General features: G+C 42.5%; 1 protein-coding gene across 6 annotated transcripts in view; it reads right to left on the bottom strand.

Annotated features, from left to right (window-relative positions):
- DACH2 (dachshund family transcription factor 2) overlaps positions 1 to 18,928 on the bottom strand; it is a 239,234-nt gene that overhangs the window by 106,486 nt on the left and 113,820 nt on the right. For 4 of the 6 annotated variants that reach the window (XM_074551314.1, XM_074551311.1, XM_074551316.1 and 1 more), the window contains exon 2: positions 16,298 to 16,416. In XM_074551314.1, the coding sequence (XP_074407415.1) occupies positions 16,298 to 16,416 (119 nt within the window). The remainder of the gene's footprint in view (positions 1 to 16,297; positions 16,417 to 18,928) is intronic. The other 2 variants (XM_074551312.1, XM_074551315.1) reach the window with 1 other exon arrangement.

Here is an 18,928-nt window from a genome sequence, read left to right as displayed (position 1 = left end):
CGCTCTATTCACACACACCTAAATTCACCCAAATTCACACAAACACACACAAATTCACCCAAATTCACTCAAATTCACCCAAATTCACACAAGCACACACACCCAAATTCACACACACACCCCCAAATTCACCCAAACCCACACCTAAATTCACCCAAACATACACAAAACCTCAAATTCACACACACCTAAATTCACCCAAATTCACACCGAAATTCACTCAAATTCACACAAACACACAGAAATTCATCCAAATTCACCCAAATTCACCCAAGCACACTCCCAAGGGCCCAGCGGGTTCAGCAAAGGCCGGGTGGTCTCTGAGCTCTCTCCCCCTGCTCAGCCTCACCCCTGCTCTCCCCACTCACCAGCCCCCTGTATTTTTCTCTCTGTAGCAGAAATTCCCTCCTTGAGAAGGATTTCCAGGAGCTGGACATGGAAGACACAATTCAGCTCCAAAGTGACCTGGGAAAGGGAAGTTCCCATCTCCAGGTGCTGAACTGTGCAACCCCCTGGCTGCCAGGCTGGAAAGAGCATTTTCTGATCAAGGTTTGGCTGGAAAAGCAAGATCTGGCACCAGATATGGGTGCAAGCAACTCCATCACAGCCTAAAACCAGCCACAAACACAGAACCCAATTAACATTTGTTCTTGGGCTTTGTTTCCCTCCATCAGCACTTTTTTCCATAGTGCATTCGGGGTGTGGTCAATGATAGAAACCATTAAATGTTCTTCAAAAAGTCTGTAAGATGGCTTTTTTCAATCCAAACATTAACATAAAAATGTTCAACTGAAGTTTATTCAATTAATTTTGGTTCTCAATTTATCAAGATTTTACTATTCATGCAAAGGAAAATGAGAATTAAGATGCAATGTGCTGACATGGAGTGGAGTTTTACAGCCTTTTTAATACAGATGTAATTTTAAAAATAATAGGTTTAAAATAGTAAAAAACCAAAAACTAATAGTTTTGCTAAATTACCTTTTTATTACATGGCTTCAATTAGCATTCCCTCATCCTCCCACCCAACGTGCAGATTGTTCTCTCGTTGCTCTGAAGGAAATTATGAGATGATAGAAGTACAGAAGATACTTCAACCAAATGTTAGAGCCTCAATTGAAAACACAAGTACACAGCATTTCCAGAATGATTTGTTGCAGCAAATTCTATAAAAGTTAACAGTTCCTAAAAATGTATCTAACTTATGGAGCATGGTTCTTGCATATGGTAACAGATTATCCTCCTAAACTCATCAGTTATTACATTTAATATGCACTATGCTAAAAATTACAAACAATAAAATGCTTTCATCCTGACTGTGGTTTTTCATGTCTTTGAAGGCACCAGAAAGCTGAGGTGGTTTTAGTTAAGGTATTACTCCCCAGCATGAGGAAAGTGTTATACTACAGGTGCAGGGAAGATTTAATCCACATGTTGTGAGGTTAGCTATGGATATAAACACTGGATTAATCCTTGGGTCCCTTCACTTCTGACTCTCCCAGTCAGAAGAAAAATGGTCTAATTCTGAAATTGTATGGTTCCCTGTGCTGTCAACAGCCTCTATTTCATCTGCAGAAGGTTCTGTGAGACAGAGCCCAACTGATCACCATTTCATCATCATTTATAACACCGAAGATCACAAAATATGCAGGAATATCCATGCTGAGAGCCAGAGCAGAGGTCACTGCTGCAGCCATAAACGAGCCCAGCCCCACAAACCCTCTCAGCCTTTCCTGCAGGATTGTCCCAGCAGTGACCAAACACTGAACTCAAGGAATTCAGGGAACACAGAAAAGAGACTCAAACCCTGTTCAAAAATGCTTTGAACACCCGAAATCAAATTTCAAGGTGTTCTAGTAAGACCAAATGTAATACCTACTTGAGAACATAAAGTATTAATTCTCTTCCCTGATCTAACCAGTAGCTTTTAGTGCTCGAGGTTCTGTAGCTAAATTCACATTTGGAAACTCCAAATACCTTCTCAATACCTTTTTTAATTATCCTCCTCTTAAGGCATAAATACTTTACCCTAACAAAATCAGTTTTATTTCCAGAAAGGCTGTAATATAATATTAAACACTGATATATAAATCCATAGGGCTTAAGATTTCCACAAAGAAATCTTTATGTCACTTGATATTCTGTGTTCTCAAACAGGAAAGGACACTTATGGTAAAGAATGCTCAGAAAATAGAGAGCCTGTGAACACAACAGAGCAGAATTAGAACCCACCTTACTAAGGGATTCAATCCATGTAACTTTTCAACATCTCTTTTGCTGATTTTTTTAAGGAAAGAGAGTAACCTAATACAAGCAAATACCTGAACGATTTCTTTGGAGAATTTCCTGTTTATCTATCAGCAATATGTGCCATTTGTAGTATCTTTGTACCTTATACTCCATGATGGCATTCCCTAAAAAGGATATTTGTCAAATCTAAACCTGTCAGGATACAGCAGATCTGTGCTGAGATTTGCTCTCTATTCCACACTAACCTGCCTGACATAATTATTACAGAACAGAAGTCAGGAACACAAGCAGTTTAATCACCCTGTACAAAATACAAAACCAGAGCTGTTAGATGGAAAGTTTTCATTTCTTTTCTTAGAAACTTCATAGAAGAGAAATCTATTAAGAGATTTATGGCAATCTATACAGCTCAATTTGATATGATGGTTTTTAGGTACCTACAAACACACACAAATCAGTGGAAATCAACACAGATCTTCCTACTAAGTCAGACAGCAATTTTATAGCCAGACAGCAATTTTATAGCTCTGTTTCTGTCTAAGAGCAGCAAATTTTAGACAGATGTATGAAACAAAAGCTGATCACAGCTTAGAACCAGAGCTGAAACCAGCCACTCATTCGCATGAGATACAAACGGCAGTAAACACCTTGGATTTCTCTCTGTCATAGAAATTCCCTCCTTGTGAAGGATTTGTAGGGGTCCTGAGCTTTGCAAACTTAACTTCTGTTTCATCAGGAAAAAAACCTGAACTCCTTACATCTGGAAAAAAGAACTCTATTAAAAGCACATATACACTACTAAAACTGAATTTAACAATACTGAGAAGCTGGGAATAAAGGGACCACTAAGGATATATAAATGTTGGTAGCAAGAAGGAAAGGCTGCAGTGTCTCAGCAGTTCCCGGTCTGTGCCCAGCGCTCTCCCGTGTTTTGGGGCTGTCTCCAGTGGAGCTCCAGGCCCAGGGGCAGATGCACAGAAGGACACCCGTTCTCTGAGGAGCTGCAGGAAGGTTTCCCCTCCCCAGCCCAGCTGGGGATCAGGAAGGGCTCCCTGACAGGCGGTGACAGCAGCCCCGGCCCTGTTGTGTCTGAGGCAGGTACGCTGTAAAATTTCAATGATGCCTTTAAATTCTAATGGTTTCAAGCTGCTGTAAACTTCTGCAGCCATCAAAAATAATCTGTCATGGGACTAAGGGGTATGAACATCATGTCAGAGCCACTCTGCTGTTAGATTTATTGGAGGGTAAAGCATGTCATTTATGCATCAACTCACAGGAGAAAAAAGCAATCCCTATGAAGTCAATCTAATAATAGACTGGAAAGCAATGATTACTGTTTCATGTGCAGCAGCTATTTGTAGCAGAAGTTGGCCTAATTCAGCAGGCCTTGCCTGTCAGAGCTCTGGGATTAGCAAGTGTTTAGATGAAAATCTATCGGGAAACATCAGGAAATGTTTTAATGAAGAACAAAAGTCTTCATTGTTACATTTAATATTTGCTGAAACTTTTCCATTTGCACCGCTACATTTCGAAAAAGCTTACTGGAAGTGACATCCCAAATAGAATACAAATGTTGAGGGACTGCAACTTCAAATTATCTTCCACAGTTCTCTGCAATTTCCCTGCAAAAATCTGCTCTCACTCTTCCCCTGTGGGCGGAATGCCCTGGAATTGAGTGCAAGATTTTTTAAAGACATGACTAATAATCATGGCCTCACTGTACTACACACATTTTCCACCATCTAAATATTTCATATCTATTGACTAATCAACCTTGGCAGTCCCCACATGGCATCATCCAAGGGCTGGCATCATTCTGGGAGTGGAAGCAGGATGACAGACAGCTGCCAGTCAAACCCAGACACACAGAAATGGCACAATGGGAACCAGAAGATGCCAAGAGAGTCCCCAGCCCACCCCTGTGCCAGGAGCCAGCACCTGGGAATGCCTTTAACAGTCTCACTTTTTGAAACTATTAGAAAAAAAAAAAATAATCTCAAATCCCTTAATTAGGTTCCAGTGTTAACAAACCCTGGGGAAGAGGCTGCCTTTCATTTTCCTTCATCCATTAAGTAAAATTAAAACTAACCCAGAAAAGATATTTCAATTCCCTTTCACTTAAAGACAATGTTCATCACAGAACATAATAAATGTCTCAAACTGAGAAACCAAAACATTCCTATCTAAGGGAAAAAATCAGGAGTTAATCTGATTAATACACACAGTTCATAGCTAATTGTCTCCAGTGAAATTCCCAGCAAAGAATGAAAAAGAAATAGAGAGAAGAAGACATTTCATGAATGTAGGAGACACTGAGGGAACATTTAGCAACCACAAGTTCACAGCCTCTACCAGAAAATGACCCAACCAGCAGGAGAGCATCAGCAGCTCCTGGCATTTCTACATGTGCAGAAATGGGCAAACACAGACTGCTCCTGAAATAAATACTGACATGGTTACAAGTCTGGATGGCAAGACCAGTGCCAACCTACTCCATCTCATCAATTCAACTCATGAATCTGCAGAGTCCCAGCTAAACCAAGATCAACCAACACTGCATCCATTCTGCACTTCAGAAAAAAACTTCATTTTTATCTGAGATTTAATATAAAAACTAAGAGGAAATTATTATATTTTATTCCAACTGCTTGATGAAATTAATCTTGATAACTCTTTTAGACGCAGGATAACTCTTTTTACGCAAACCAAATTTATTTTATTTTGTAATGGGCAAAAATCTCTTCCCGGGATGTTTTCCTGAGTGCAACCTACAGTGAAAACGTCCCATAAATGAACAAATTCTCAACAGGATTAGGACTCATGCTTAGCTAATGCAGACTGATAAGTTACTCTGAAGAAATATTATCTGTAATTAAAATTTGTAATGAACCAGTTCCAAACCAGGAAGGCCAAAGCAATTCATGGTGCATTTCTTTGATGTTTAACAGGTTTGAATAAGAGATTCTGCTGACGAGTTTTCAGCAATCTAACCCAGCTACAAACAAACACAAACCAGCCTTCTGAAGCTTTACACTGACTAATCCAATGAATTTCAGGAGAAAATCTCGAGATGAATATATCCATGTATTACACAGGAGTCCACAGAAGGGAGGTGCTGAACCCACCAGGGCAGAGCCCTCTGAATTCCCACTGTGCGATGGCAAACTTGTCTGGGTCAGCTGGATTTGAATAATAGGGTGTTCTTAGCCCACATAACCTCCTGACTTCCACGCCTAACAAAATGGAGAGGCTCTTTCAAGCGCCTCCCAGACGTAGCAGCTGTTGCTCTGACACTGTCAGCAAGGCATCCATCTCCATCCCAGGGCAGCCTTTCACCCTCCCTTCCTTTCTCCTTCCTCGCACCCACCACTCCAGCCCTGTGTGAGCAGTCCAGGCCATCTCCCTGCCCTCTGCTCTTTGTTTCAGCATTTCTTACATGAACATCTCCCAGATTTGTCCTGCACCCACGGGAGCTGTGTCTGGTGCTTCCAGGCTGGTTTTGCTCTGCTGTTCTGCTGCAGCATCTCTCCTGCAACTCGCCTTGCCCATCACCACGGGCACTTTGCTTTTTATCCTCATTATTCTTTTTGATTTTTCTTTGCTTGAAATAAAAGCCTCCATATGTTTTGCTCTTCTTTTATTGGAAGATGTTAATGCTGTGTACCAGAGGGCACAGTCAGATGAGGGATTGCCATTTGGACAGAATTATACACCCAATTACTGCCTAGGGTATATCACCTGTATGAGTGCTTTCAGCACATCTCAGCTCTGTTTCTGGCAGAATTGAAGGCAATATTTTACTGCTGGAAAACAATATTCAGTGCTTTCCAAAGGAATATTTTTTCTGTCAAAGTCATTCAAATTACCCAGTACTTAATGGCCTACAATTCACTGTAGATATATTTCTAGTTCTTAAAAATGTGACCCATCTGAATTGTAAGTGCTTTTAAAACAGGAGCTCAGCCATATGCACTTTTAGTTAATTTAAAACCATATTCAAACTCTCCTCCTCATTTGAGTTCTCATCTGAAAAAGTGAACTATTACTTTAAATGCAGATCATAAGAGATCAGGAGTTCTTTAAAAGAAAGCCAGACCAGTTTCACCAGCCAGGCACGAGGAGGCTGCACATCTGAAACAGCTTTGGAGCGCTGGGCAATTCACATCCACCAAGCTGAAATAAGCATAATAAATGAAAGAGAATAAAATAAAAAACAATTTCACACTAAGGGAAGGCTTGACTTATAGGAAGTGGCAGCTCTGATGGCCCAAGGCACAGAATTAGTTTTGCCACTCGATAATTTGACTGATTCACTCGAGTGGCCAGAAAAGGACATTTTCTGCCTGATTTCAGTGTAATGAAGTCACCTGCTCTGTGACTGCCAGGGCCAAGCCAAGTGCAGCACCAGGACCAGCACCAGGAGCTTCTTGCTGCTGTGAGACCCAGCTACAGCTGCACATTTGCCTTTTGACATCAGAACCACACAAGCTCCATGAAAATTACCTGTTCCATTCACTCCCCTGCTTACAGAGAGCTCGGGGCTACTGCTGGGGTGTTCCCCCAGTTCTGCTGCATTTCCCAGCAAAGAGCCTCTGCCTTGCTGCTTTTTTAACCAAGGCAAAGACAGAAAAAATAAAGTCCTTGCAAGGGACTAAAAATGTATATTACATTTTTTCTTAATTAGGAATGATTATGAAATTCTTTATGAACAATTACAGCAGATTTTACATTAAATTTATGAAATATCCATTAAATTTAATTGTCCTCCTCACACATCTTATATAAAAGACTGTAATATACAGGCAGAGATTTGGGACACATCTAAACAACTTGCATGACATGATGTCAGTTTTATTCCTGCTTTGCTGAACTGGGGTCAGACTGGTAAATGTAATATATGTGCTCATCTTTAGGCATATGCCCAGTTTCACTGGTTATTATTTACAGCCAACCTTTCAGGGTAATGACTGTATACTGCATGTCAAAGGAACAAAATGTTGTATTGCTATGGAAGAGAATATTTTCTTCTTTTTATGCAAATATTGGATTGAGACTGACGCAGTCAGGAGAGATAATCCACTTAGAATTATTATTATTATTACTATTTCACATCCAGTCAATATGCAAATACAAAAAAAACAGCAATTAAGCATTTTCCTTTTTTACAATTGTTCAACAGTAAACATAGAGATGTAATGTTCATGAAAAGGATTTATCATTTTACAACCAATTTTCTACTTGACATATGTTAGTGCATGATTCATCTACATTTTTCAGAATCAAAGTCCATGATCTGGGAAAGTAATTCTGTTAATAAAATGAAAAGGTGACCTTGCTTAATTTAATAAGTCTGTGTAGAAATACTCTTTCAACATGTTAAAGAATTACAAAAAGGTTATCATAGCTTGCTTTCATGGGAGAGTACTCTACCTTTTCCAGCTCATTTCTCAGGCCTTTACTGTAATTCATTAGATTACATAAAAACAATGTAGATCATTATATTTTAATAAAGGCTTTCTTTTCCTAATAAAAAGTCTGTCATTTATATTCAGACATGTATTATATAAAATGCTTCTCTTTCTGAAGTGCAGCTTTTCATATTCAAGTCACAGGAGGTCGGTAGCTGGAGGAATTTCTAATTTTTTGCAAAGGATTTTCAGCATGAATTTGGTTTCTAGAGTGAATCCTCCAGAACTGCAGCTCTACATTTACCTTTCAGAGAGGATCAGCAACAGCAGCAGCAAACCCAGAGGTTCAGCAGAGGATGGTGCACAATAAATGCTACACTCATTAATCTGCTTGTTTTGCTTTACACCAATTAACGTCCCCTGTGATAAAACAGTTTACACAACTAAACTATGCAACCTTTATAAAACTGTGCAACTAAAACAATTTATACAACACAAACACATTTCCAGTGAAATGCTATCACAACCTCACTTAATGAGAGTGATCAGGCAATCCATCAATATTTGGAAAATAAAAACGTGCCCCTCCTCAGACTGCTCAGAAAGAGATGCTCCCTGTTCACCACAAATTCTGATTTGTTGCCAGCCCTTGGCATCACATTTTACTGCACATTGTTCCTGTGCAGGAGGAGACCCCATTCCAGCCTAGGTGTGACCCCGGGATCAGGCACTGACTGCAGCCTTTGCAAGGCATCCTCACAGGACCTGCTCTCCAAAACTCTGCGGGGAGCAGCAAAACACTTCTGGTTAACACTTGATTAAGGAAAGCACTCGTGTTTGAGACAACCAAGTAATCCAAACCAAATCAATCATTTGTTCGCTGATTTTAAATCACACTGAAGCATTTCCACATCTATAGGACAAGGACCAGGGCACAAACACATTTTAAAAGACAATGGAAGCACTCAATACCTGGCCAGAACTATGGAAGCACCTGGATTTAAGTGCACTTCATGTTTATTTTTCAATCCAGTGAGATTTATTCTCTCCTTTTTCCTGCACAACTTCACCAGTGCTGTTCTATCAAGAATTTTGTCAAAATACAGTTTTATAAAACTTTCCTGTAGGAAATCACACTACTCCAAAATAATGCAGATCTGAAAGCTGCATTTCAAGATAATATTATTTATATAAATATAGCAGCCTTTAGCATTGCAAGTAGATGATGGATCAGTATTTTTCTGCAACCAGAGGTGTATTATCCTTCCAGATAAAAGTCTACCTACTAAGTTTTAGGTCACAGAATTAAGAATTTGGATAACTTGAGTTTAACAAGTCTTTGAAATCCTGTTGGATACACAAAATGCAGTCAGTGTGGGAATCAAACAAAATGAGATGCATTTAACTACACTTGTTTGTGATACTGGTAACTATTTGTTCAACTTTATCAAAGTTACTGTAAAGGAAAATAAAACCTAACAAAACCAATTCCATTATAATAGTGTTATAGCCAAAACAGTCCTCCAGAAAAAAGGGAGTGCTGAAGGCAAATCCTTCACACCTCCCCATGCTATTTGTGACTTCAAGGCACTTCTTAACAATAACTTAAAAGAGTTTTAAAAGGTTTCAAAGTCAGCTGAAGACAAGAGAGAAGCAGAGAGGCCTCATGATCACTCCAGACCTGAGTGCCATGGACAGGAGACTCCCAGGAAAGCTGCTGGAAAATAATGCCATGGATGCCACAAACAGAGAGATGGAAACTCACTGGTTTTGCTAATTCTGTGACACTTCAGCCATTTTTCAAATGCTTCCCTTCCACCTGCAAATCAAAGCGAGCTCAGTGCAGCCCTACCCTGAGTGTCAAGATGATACAGGCTTAATTCTCTCAGTGTGACCACCCTGACTGAACTTTGTTTTCCTTTAAGATGTAGGAACTCAAAAGGATTTATTTTCAAAAAAAAATTATTACAAATGCATAAAAATCGAATTACATTGCTGAGTTTCACACTTCTCGGACAGTAATTAGTAGCTGAGGCTAAGTGTAAATTAAATTTACAACAAGGTTAACCATTCAGCAAAATCTCAACAGCTTCAGCTATTCATTTGTCAAAAACATAATGTCCCACCCGACGGAGCAGACACTGAAAATGGATTTTTGAAGAAAGATAGTACTAAAAGAGAAAAGGAAAGAGAGGAACTGAGTGACTCACACTCACCAAGTATAGTTCTCAGATTATCAGAACTCTAGTGAATGGCTGTATTAAAAGAGTAATGATATGATCCTGCATTCCTCATTCACTCCAATTCAGGCTCCCTTCAGCACAGAAATCTGCTGCCATGAGATGGGTGGTACTCAATCATGCTGCACACATGGTCTTTAATTTTAAAATCCAGTTAAATAGATGTTCTAACATCATTTTTTATCTAAGAACATTTCATGATAAAATGAAAGAGCGCACATGTAACTTATTTGTCAGCTTTACTGAGCAGTGGATAACTTTCCTATGTAACTCACACCAGCTTTCATTTCCCAAATCTATCTGCATTCATTATGACAGTAAAAATGAAGAGTTGCTAAAGAGACGTATGCATTTTTATTATTGTTTGAAAAAATAGATCTTTCCACAGTCCTTTGAGCTTCTGAGTGTGTGATTTGTATAAAATATTTCTCATTTTGGGGACACAGCAGATGGAGTGCAGGGCACTGTGGGATATGCCATTTATCACAATGACAGTGCGTAGGTAGCACTGATCCTCTCACCACAGGGGGAAGCTCGAGCTGCAAATGTGGAGCAGCATTAAAAGCCCGACGAGTGGAGTTTGGCAACACTTGTACTACTCATTAACTTAATCATATTAATTTATTAGCCATATATATCAAAGTAATTCACTACTGAATTGTCACCAAGAACAATTTATAAACTGTTAACGTTCCCCATAGGCAGGGGAGTGTTGTGGCATCCTTAATCAGCGTGTTTGCCTTTGATTAAAAATAATAATTTCTACCAAGCCAGGTAATGCCAACAGTGACAAAGTTCTGCATATGTTTCTCATTATAAATGGAACTTTCAAATGTCACGTATGACTACAGAAAAAAAAAGGAAAAAAAAGCCCAAGGAAAAAAAGGGTAATTGTAAACAGCGAAATGAGCCACAGAAATGGGATGTAAACACACAGAAATGCTCAGTTAAATTAACAAGTGAGGAAAGGGTCTGTGGCACTGCTGGCAGCAGGAGCTGCCACAGGCTGTGCTGGCTGACGTGTGCCCACCTTGACAAACACAACTGGGCACCAGAGACCCCAAAAGCCTCCAGGCTCCTTCACTGCTCCAACACGGACATAACACATCAAAATGCCCAAAGACTGGAGAAAATCCTGTTCTATCCTCCCTTTGCTGTACAAAGACTGAGTGGCTGCTGCTGCTGAAGGAACACTAGAAGTTACCAGATCCTGTGAGCGGCTCCATTTGAGTCCCACAATGATGTGACTTGGTGCAGCTATTAAAATATTAACTCCACTGAATTATTAATTACCTGAAACTATTAAGTTCACAACAGATTCTTTAAACTATTAATCAGACAAAACTGTTGTGAAAAAAGTATTTGTATCTGTACAAATGAGTCAATATTTTAAACACTGCATTCTTAGAAACTCTAGACAGAGTTTAGACAGTCTATTTTAACTGCTTATGAAATAAAAGAAGAATCATTTCAAGAGGGGTGAAACTAATGTCGCTGATAATGAAAACAGCAGTTTATCTTACACATTGGAAAGGCAGGTGGTTTCCTCCTGAGTACCCACTTGAAAATGACTTTTTTCCTCTTCTCACTTGTTTCCCCACCAGCCAGGCCTCCTGCCATCCCTGTGCTGAGCCCTCAGCAGCTCCCAGCCCCAAATCCTCACTGGGACCCCTCTGCTGGCCCCCAGCCCCAAATCCTCACTGGGATCCCTCTGCTGTCCCCTCCACCCCTAAACCCTCACTGGGATCCCTCTGCTGGCCCCCAGCCCCAAATCCTCACTGGGATCCCTCTGCTGAGCCCCCAGCCCCAAATCCTCACTGGGATCCCTCTGCTGAATCTCCCAGCCCCAAATTCTCATTGCAATCCCTCTGCTGTCCCCCACCCCTAAATCCTCACTGGGATCCCTCTGCTGTCCCCCACCCCTAAATCCTCACTGGGATCCCTCTGCTGACCCCTCCAGCCCCAAATCCTCACTGGGATCCCTCTGCTGTCCCCCACCCCTAAATCCTCACTGGGATCCCTCTGCTGACCCCCCCAGCCCCAAATCCTCACTGGGATCCCTCTGCTGTCCCCCACCCCTAAATCCTCACTGGGATCCCTCTGCTGACTCCCCAGCCCTAAATCCTCACTGGGATCCCTCTGCTGACCCCCAGCCCCAAATCCCCACTGGGATCCCTCTGCTGGCCCCCAGCTGTCCCCTGCCAGGCTGCCACAGCTCAAAAAGCCAGCAGGGATGTTCCAACAGGCTCGTGCCATCACCCTGACCCTCCCAGGACTGCCAGCTCCAGCTGCAGGACACAGCCGTGGGCACTCACAGAGATCCCACCCTACTGCTCCAAAACACAGCTGCTCTGTGCCCTGCACCACCATCTCACTAAGCTCTAGAGACAGGATCATTTCCTTCATGAGCCACCCTTTACAATACCTTGAAGACAAAATGAAGCAGCCCCAAAAATGTTGGGTTTTGTTTGAAATTAAGAACAGCCATTCTACAGACTGAGCAGAGAAAAACTGCCATGAAGGCAGAGTAGTTTTCTAACCTTTTCTGAGGACAACCTAAATGAGGGAAAGGAGGACTAGGGTTGCACAGATAGCTGTGATAAGATCCAACCACTCTTTCAGCTTCATTCCATATGAACAGTTTGCTGAACCATTGGCTTCAATCATGCAACAGATTTCAGCTTCTCTCCACACAGCAAACTAATGCTTCAGACCCCAAAACTTCCTGAGAACCTATTCCCCAGATAAGTCCCAGCTGTCTTGCTAAGATACACTGATGATAAAGACTTGTACATTAGTAGGAGATAAAGCCCTTTTTTTGTTCATGTCACTTCATCCCAGGCATTGTTTGAAGGACTGAGCCTTTGATGACCATCCCTCTGTGACACACAGGATTTCAGCTCTGCCCTCACAGCAGGCAGGGGCACCACGCTGATTCCCACATTTCCTACACCAATACAAAAAGGAAAACACTTTCTCCTAAGTTAAGTTAACATAAACTGGACAGTGCTCATTCCAGGATGCACTCGGGGCAGGGTTCCTGTGCCTCCTCAGCCCTCCCCAGGGTGGCCATCCCACACACACCACCTCATCCTTCTCAGCACAGCACTAACCCAGATGCAACCCAAATATTCCCATTCCCCCAAGGTGCAAAGTACCTACAAACATTTCAAAAGGTTAAGGCTTCACTTGCAGCTCCTTCACAAGTTCCTCAGGTCTGAGAGGAGATGGAGCTGGCTGTGCCAAGAGGTCAAAAAAATCCCCTCCACACTGGGAAATGCAGTGTGCCTAATTTAACTACCTGTTTATTATGTGAAAATGACCATGTAAACCGAGCTGACACAAACCAAATGGGTGATGAAAATAACAGCACATTTCAAGGAGTGGAAACACAGATGGCTCGTCTGAGTCTGCAGGAAGTTACCAATCATCACTGTGTAATACCCCCTCCAGACAGAGCTGCCAGCTCTGCAGCCACAACGGAGACCCATCCATCTAACCAGAGCCAGCCTGGACCCCACTGCCTGCACTGCACCTTGACAGCAGCCTGGAGAGGGGGTAGAAATGAGAAAATGCAATGCTGGGTGAATCTTGCGGCATTGGCTGATGGGGAGCCTGTTACTAAAATGAAGAAAACAACGAAGCTGGACATGGCAAATGAGGGAGCCACGTAAGAAGAGTGATTATTTTTTTTTTAATTAGAATAATGTAGGCAGACTGACATTAACATCTGCATATCTGTGCTGTAGGAACAATGGGCAAGATCAGACACAAGGATTATCAAGGACAAGAAGACATCCAGAGGAAATGCTTCAGGCAATTACACTGCAGTTAGAGGGGCCAGTAACCAGAGAAGTCCTCAAGATGTAAAAGCTCTGTCTTTCCTCCCTATCAGGCTCTGCTCTTTTGGAAGGGATGGATCCAACCCTGCCATGCTGCAAAATATCTCAGTCCTGGTCCTGCTCCCCTCCCACAGCCACCCAAACATCCACATGGATGTTTTATTCCAGTCTATCCTCCACCATTTGGAAATCTGGAAGGAAAACCTCTGTTCTGTGACAAGTGTTAAAGCCCATTTTGTCCTTATTTCAGCCAAAGGAAAGAATCCAATCCTGAAGTATTGCAGGCACCCAGAGCAAAGCAAAATCAGTAATTTGAGTGTAGAGAGGTACAGACGCAGCTCTTGGGGGCTCGACCAGAGCCAGAACAGCTCAGACCCCTGGGGAGTTTACAAGAGGCTCTTTTGGCATCTTGGCTTGCCCAGCAGCTCCTCCAGCTCTTCCCTTAGGAACAAGAGAAGCCCCAGGAGCCCGGGGGAGCTGTGACCCTGAGGCTCAGGAGCTGTCCTGCTGCTCTTGGGGCCACTTCAACCACAGGGACCCTCCTTGTGCGCAGCCCTGATGACACCACCACACTCTGAAATGGGCATTTCCCCCTCAGCTGCTCCAGGCACTTTGTCTGCGACTCCCCAAGGTTTTCCTGGGGTCAGGGAGCGGCTGCCCCGACAGACACCCCCAGACAAACCTCCCCTCCTGTGCCACACACAGGGATGGAGCCCACTCACACTCCAGGCTCCAGACAGCTCCCAACAGCCTGGAAATCCAACTTCATCATCTTCTGCTCAAACTGTGTGCTACTCAAAATATCTGTGAGACACAGAATGTGTCTGTGGTGCCTACTGTGCACCCCCAACACACCACATCCTAAAATATTTCCCAGTTTGAGGCAGCATGGCAGTCTGTGTGATCTGGTGTCCTATTTGCAAACACACACACACAGAGTGGAAAGTGACATGGAATATTCTGGATTTCAGAGAAGAACTGATCAATGCAAGAGGCTCTTGTGCTTTCCTGTCTGCCAGTAGTAACATGAACAAGAATCCATTGAATTCCTGAGCTGAGAACACAGCAGAGAAACTAAGAAACCCCTCATTTATGAACTATAGGAGGGAAATCACAGTTCTGGATCCCTGTCACAAACAAGAGCAGTGCCTGAAGCTGCAGCACCCAACTGTGGCACGTGGCTCTGGCCAAGCCCTTTCACACTTTGGCAACTGCTCCAGCTGGGGCTACTGTAAATATTGTTTAGGAACATTCTTTTCCCCCCTTCCACAGGGAAGGTTTCCTGTGACATCCCTGGGGCTGCAGGGGAATCAGAGCTCTCTCTGTGTCCCTCAGTTGAAGTGCACAGGTTCTGCAAGCAGAGTGATCTGTGGGATCAGGAGAGATGGAACTCCACTCCCAGCAAGGATTTTTAATTTTGCTTTTCCTGTTACATATTCTACAACTTTATATTCTCCAAAACACTTCACTATGTTTGGTTATTAGGGAGTTACAGTTTATTTAGACCATACTTTGACAACAATTCTAAAACTGCTAAGCCTGTTGAATATGTAAGCAATTACTTTTATGAATACAGCCTGTGAATATAGCTTTATTATGAAAATCAACTTACCTTTAGCACACAGAAATTAATAAAAAATTAAAACACTCATCAGGATAGCACAAGATTTAATTTAAACTCTATTAATAAATTAATGAAGTGAAATTAAATACTATGCATTAAATTATGTTTATAATTCCACATATTTTCATGCTTGATTTTTCACTTTATGATATTGAAAGGAGATTATTAAAGCACAATGCACTGTGGCAATGTGGACTTATCTGCTTTTCAAGTGTTCCTTCTGTAATTCCTACAAGCATCTCTGTCTCTCCCCAGCAGACATTAATGAGGTTACAATACACCAGGCATTAGCCACGCTGCTCAGATCCCACGAGAACTAAAACACACATGCATTTCAAAGGAAGAAATGCCTCTTACAGGCCTCCCAGACAATAGTTCAGATTCTCAGGTTGGCTTGGGTTTTTTTTGTGCTTTTTTTTTTGCTTTTACTAAAATAACACATTTAATGGAATTTCCTGTAAGGAAATTACAATTAATAAAGAACTAAATTACAAATCCATTACATTTCAGTCACGGCAGCAGCAAAACAGAGTTTTCATGAAAAAAAAAATCCAATAGCGTAACCTCTGGTAAAGCCTGCAAAGGCCCTGAAGGACAAGGCAGTTGGATCAATATTGGTTTATTTTAACTGCTGTGCAGCGTGAGGAGATGAGGCTGGTGATCTGAGGGGTGGTTTATTCTAAGTGCTGTGCAGCGTGAGGAGATGAGGCTGTGCTCTGAGGGGCTGTAGTGCTGTGCAGCGTGAGGAGATGAGGATGGTGATCTGAGGGGTTGTAGTGCTGTGCAGCGTGAGGAGATGAGGCTGTGCTCTGAGGGGTGGTTTATTCCAAGTGCTGTACAGCGTGAGGAGATGAGGATGGTGATCTGAGGGGTGGTTTATTCTAAGTACTGTGCAGCGTGAGGAGATGAGGCCGTGCTCTGAGGGGTCGTTACCTGTGGGGGAGATGAGGCCTGGCGAGAGCAGGCCGGGCACGCCGTGGGGCAGCAGCCGCGCGTTCTCCTGGATCGCCACTCCCAGCGAGCGCTTCGGGGGCCGGCCTGGGCGGGAGCTGCTGGCACAAGAGCACACATGAACACAACCAGGTTTTCTTGGGGAAATGTTTGCTTCCCACACACAGCATCCATTTGTACGAAATACATGAACTATCAGTGATACGAGACAATAAATATAAGAGAAGTTCATGCCGAGGACAAATAAAAAGGGAGAAATCGCTTGGTTAAACAGGGAAGAACTGCAGGGTGTCACAGGAGCCAGCAGTAAGGTTTTCCATTATCCAAGGATTCCATGACCTCAGAGGAGCTCAGTGGAGAGGGGTTATAGCAGTGACTGCTCCACAGTCTCTGCCATGCACCTGAACACAGAAAATCACAGGCTGTGATGTCCTGAGGAGATGGAGTTGAAACCCTGAATGCATCACCCCAAACCTTGCTTTGGACCATAGCAGGCACCTGCCTCCTCCTGAAGGCAGCATTAACTCAACCCTGAGCTTAGCAAAGCTCACCACTTACCTCACAGACTGACTAGTGGGTTTAACTACTACAGATCAAACAAGTGTTAGCCCAACCTGCCAAAAAACTCACCAGTTTGTGGATTATCAACGCAGATTTTAATCCAAAATATCATAGGCCCCTTTACAGGCTGGTTCTATTGAACTCTTGTTCTCAGCTATCACCTTCACCCCTTCCACCAGTGTGTGTACATGTCCCCATCCTCCACTGCCATCATAACAGATTTACAGGCCAAAAAAACCCATTTGAATCGACTCTTCCTCAAACCATCTAATAAAAATGCAACCTCCTCATGTTTGGAAAAGTATTGCTGCTTCTCTTTGGTCATAACAGATTTTACTCTGTTGAATAATAGAGCTTTTGACAACATAGAGTGAAACACTGTATAAAATAACTAAGCTGCAACAATGAATGAGGTTTGAATAGAAAGCATTTCCAAAATGACTTCTAGTTCACAAAGAAATTTAAGTTAAACTTCACTCTATCAAGTTACAGTGGCAAAGCCCTCCATCAAAGCACGACAAACTCTGCATTTAAATGAAGACAACTTCCAGCAGCACTCCACAGAGGTACCATTAACCTGTTCATTTTTCACACCATGCTAGTGTTATTTTGTTTTACTGTACATCAAAGTAGCACAAAATCATTTTTTTGGTTTACTATTTTATCTCTATAAAACCATTCCCCCCTCATTTTAGCATCAGGTTTGTCCATTTTGAATTTCATTTTATTCAGTATTTTTTCCATTTTTCTTTTTGATGCTTTCAGTTGTTTATCATACCATGATGGCTGTGCAGTAAAGCTTGCTACAAGAACTGCTGGGCTGTAATAATGTAAACCTAAAATAAGAGCATTTGATTTCCAGGGGAAGTTTGATGCACACATGCATTCTCTATTAAAATCACCTGCTGAAATCATCCCCTGCACAACAAAATTTCCAACATACAGTGTTAGGTTGATACGTGGGGGTTTTGAACAAACAGGAATCATTGTTCTTTTGAATTACAGGAGCCTGTAATCCACAGGCATGTGTAAGTGCTTAGCTGGCACTTACTGTCTCTGAAAAAAACCTTACAAACCAGCTAAAATTAGCAGCTTTCTCCAGTGGAAGAGCTCAATCAACAAAACAACAAAACATTTTCTTCCCGAGCTCAAATACTAACAAATCTTTAGCAGAAAACTCCATATGTTGATATTAATCTAAGAAAAACATTTTCAAAACGCAACAAACAGCTTCAGAAGATTTTACAAAGAGACTTTTTAGTCATGATTTGTGTTTTCAGGGGACGAGGAGGGGGGACTGTGGAGTTCCAGCCCTGGTTCTGCAGTTTGTGCCCTGACAGAGCTCACATTGATGGCTCTGAGCACACAGGTGGGGCAGAGCAGAGCTGAAGGTGTTTCCACACCTTGATGTGACACCTGGGCCCGAGCTCTGACCCACATGGAAAGCCCAAGAGGTGAAGAGAAGAGAAGTTCACATCAAAAACTGACTCCATTCCCTTCCAAGACCTTGGCTGTATTTATATCCTGCATTTATATCCTCCCTCACACAGGCAAGGGAAGCTCCACTGGGAAAACTCAGCACTTGGTGTCTCGGATTGGGGACTGATGTCTTGCTGTCCTCCTGGGGAAGGGACTGATGGGCTGAAGAACAAGAAGTGTCCTTCTACCCTAGGGAAGGGGAAATATTCCTGTAAATCAGGAACTCCTAGGGCCCAGATTCAGGGCTGGCAGCTGTAATCTGTGGCATCATAATCCGAATGGAACTGTTCCCAACTGAATCTGTTCAAGTAAAACCCAAGTCCTTTGTCTCTCATTTTATCTCAGCTTTTAAATGAAAAGCTGGACGCTGCTCCCAGCTGACTGTGACACACCTGCAAGGACCTGTCTGGGTCTGCAACGCCGAGTTCTGCAGTTCCCAGTGCCCTGTGTCTGCTTCCCAGCAGGGACAGGGATCCCAGAGCCCCCAGCACTGCAGCACACACCTCAGAATTCCAGCTGGATATTCCCAGGGATGTGTCACCATCAGGAACCAACAGCTTCAGCTTGGGAGGA

This window comes from Zonotrichia albicollis, chromosome 14 (genome assembly GCF_047830755.1).
Source record: "Zonotrichia albicollis isolate bZonAlb1 chromosome 14, bZonAlb1.hap1, whole genome shotgun sequence".
Taxonomy (NCBI): Eukaryota; Metazoa; Chordata; class Aves; order Passeriformes; family Passerellidae; genus Zonotrichia; species Zonotrichia albicollis.
Note: the sequence above shows the minus strand (reverse complement) of the source record. Positions and strands in the feature narration are given on the sequence as shown.